Source organism: Sinocyclocheilus anshuiensis, unplaced genomic scaffold, assembly GCF_001515605.1.
Source record: "Sinocyclocheilus anshuiensis isolate Anshui unplaced genomic scaffold, SAMN03320099.WGS_v1.1 scaffold122, whole genome shotgun sequence".
Lineage (NCBI taxonomy): Eukaryota > Metazoa > Chordata > Actinopteri > Cypriniformes > Cyprinidae > Sinocyclocheilus > Sinocyclocheilus anshuiensis.
Window position 1 is genome coordinate 569,237 of NW_015544153.1, and position 2,904 is coordinate 572,140.

The 2,904-nt window shown below is 36.6% G+C and overlaps 1 protein-coding gene across 3 annotated transcripts in view; it reads left to right on the plus strand.

Annotated features, from left to right (window-relative positions):
• Window positions 1-2,904, plus strand: part of LOC107695259 (casein kinase I) — a 40,855-nt gene that overhangs the window by 20,957 nt on the left and 16,994 nt on the right. For all 3 annotated transcript variants that reach the window (XM_016495073.1, XM_016495072.1, XM_016495075.1), the window contains exon 3: window positions 2,567-2,636. In XM_016495073.1, coding sequence (XP_016350559.1) covers window positions 2,567-2,636 — 70 coding nt within the window. The remainder of the gene's footprint in view (window positions 1-2,566; window positions 2,637-2,904) is intronic.

The following is a 2,904-nucleotide window of genomic DNA, read 5'->3' on the forward strand; positions in this document are numbered from 1 at the left end:
AGTGGGATAATCAACGGCTAGCCGTGCATTAAAGTATTTAAATGCATTTCGCTTCGCGTTGGGCGGTTCTTTGCCTCCACGTCGTGCATTTAAAATCCTTTAATGCATGGCTAGCCGTTGATTATCCCTTACGCATATAATTCTGTGCTGTAGAGTCCTGTATAATTCCATGTGTGTACGGAACACGACTCACTCCCGAAACTGCCATGAATTGCATCGTGGTAGCCATAGCAACATTGTGGCGTCTCAGAGAGAATAGAGGCCCGCAAATTAGCTAGTTTTGTGTTAGCTGCTATTCACAAAACAAACATTAGACTGCAAAGACATGCAAAAATCCGCAAAACGTTATTAAATCGCCATCGGGAGAGGCATCGTAATCTAGTTTTTTTCTTTAAACTGTTATTGAACAGCCTACACTCTCTTGACCGTTGACCACAATACACCTCTCTCCACCATCCTGTCAGATCTGAGGTAAACACTTGACACCTGACGCACTGACATGACGCACATTGGCGTGCTTCTCGTGACATCATTAACAACTAGTTGTTTGGTTCGGTTCTGTACACACTGCATAGAATTTCTGTAAATGTGGTTGTCACTACCTGCATTTTAGTGAATTATGTGTGTACAGAATGCGATTAAGGAGTAAAAGGCATAATGATAATGATATAAAACATTTCTGATATTATATCAAATATCAGTGTTGTTTGTAATTTTTTGCAGATATTTTTCATCCAATTTAACTCACAGTGTACTAATTGCATTATAGGACATCCACCTAGAGCTACCTGTGGTTAAGTGCATTAATCAATGATATTTGTGTTATTGGATTCATGGGTCAATAACATACCTAAGATTGAACTTATGATTTTTTTCATTGCCTGCCCAAAGGCTTTAATCACAGGGCCACCGTTACACAATTAAGGTCATGTTTGTGCACATCTGTGGTCAGGTGAAGGGATGCTGCTAAACCCTGAGCGCTGGCTGTTTGCAGGCTCTGGGAGATTGGGAGGCCTGGCTGCTGAACTCTGACGTCTCTGTAACATGACACCTGATTGAGGACTCGCTCACTGTGTTCTCTGTTACAGGCCATTAAACACTGGAAAGTTTTTTCCAGGCAATCTCTCTTGAATTTTATAAAGGGTGCAGGGATGGCTTCTTTATAACAAAGAAAATGTGGGAGGGTGACAGAACACTCGCTGCTAGTTTGGCGATGAGAACTGATACAGTCGTGTTGTTGGCATTTACTTCTCTTTTGCCATCCCACTTCAGTTTTTAAAAGAGCACTTGTGCCATCTGTATTCTTACAGATTTGAATGATTAGTCTTAAATGATGTAAACCGCTAACTCGCTTGACATTTCTGTTAAATTTCCTTTGTTGCTTAGATTTACTTTTTATATATCCTGTTTGTCTATGCATTATTTCCTTGTAATTATGTGCATTTATTTATTTATCTGTTTGTTCTTAAAAATAAAACTTTCGCATGCACAGTGCAACTAAATATTATCACTTCTATCCTGACTTCCACTGCATCCTACAAAAACTTTTTTTTTTTCCCCAAATCAGCATATTAGAGTGAATTATCATATGTGAATGATCTGAATGATCATGTGACACTGAAAACTGGAGTAATGATGCTGAAAATTCAGCTTTGTCATCACTGGAATAAATCACACTTAACAATATATTAAAATAGAAAGCAGTTATTTTAAATTGTAAAAAAAATCTAAATTTGACTGTTTTTATATTTTTGGTCAAATAAATGCAGCCTTGGTGAGCATAGAGACTTATTAAAAAATCATACCAACCCCAAGTAGTGTGCATAGTGGTAAAAATGTGCCTTGTTGGAAAATGTGCAAAAAAAAAAAGGTGGATATGTGTAGTGATGAGAAATATGTGATGCTGAATTTACCTTCAGTTTGTACTTTTTATATATCCTGTTTGTCTATGCATTATTTCCTTTTAATTATGTGCATTTATTTATTTATGTTTGTTCTTAAAAATAAAACTTTCGCATGCACAGTGCAACTAAATATTATCACTTCTATCCTGACTTCCACTGCATCCTACAAAAACTTTTTTTTTTTCCCCAAATCAGCATATTAGAGTGAATTATCATATGTGAATGATCTGAATGATCATGTGACACTGAAAACTGGAGTAATGATGCTGAAAATTCAGCTTTGTCATCACTGGAATAAATCACACTTAACAATATATTAAAATAGAAAGCAGTTATTTTAAATTGTAAAAAAAATCTAAATTTGACTGTTTTTATATTTTTGGTCAAATAAATGCAGCCTTGGTGAGCATAGAGACTTATTAAAAAATCATACCAACCCCAAGTAGTGTGCATAGTGGTAAAAATGTGCCTTGTTGGAAAATGTGCAAAAAAAAAAAGGTGGATATGTGTAGTGATGAGAAATATGTGATGCTGAATTTACCTTCAGTTTGTATTAGCCTGAAGCCAGGGATTATTGTCACGTTTGTGTTATATTTGAGAGATTCTCTGATTATTTAATGTAATCCTCTAATGCCTAGCTTTTTCTGTTTCTTCTCTTTCAGGAGCCAATCAAATCCAGAGCGCCTCAACTCCATTTGGAGTATAGATTTTATAAACAGCTGGGAAATTCAGGTAAACCTCACAGCCATTCTAGAATTGTATGTTAAATGGTTTATGAAAAGCCACTACCTACTCATCCTGTATGAGACTGATCATCCTTCAGTTGTGTGCTGAGAATTGTGGGGGCGGTGATTTCCAACCTTTTGATGTGGCTGCTTCACCCATCAGCAGCATGTGACAGTGAAAAGGAGGAGGGTCTAAAATGGGGTTGAGATTAAGAGGGTATAAGGTAGTGCTGGGCGGTATGACCAAAAATTTATATCACGGTATTTTTCAAAAT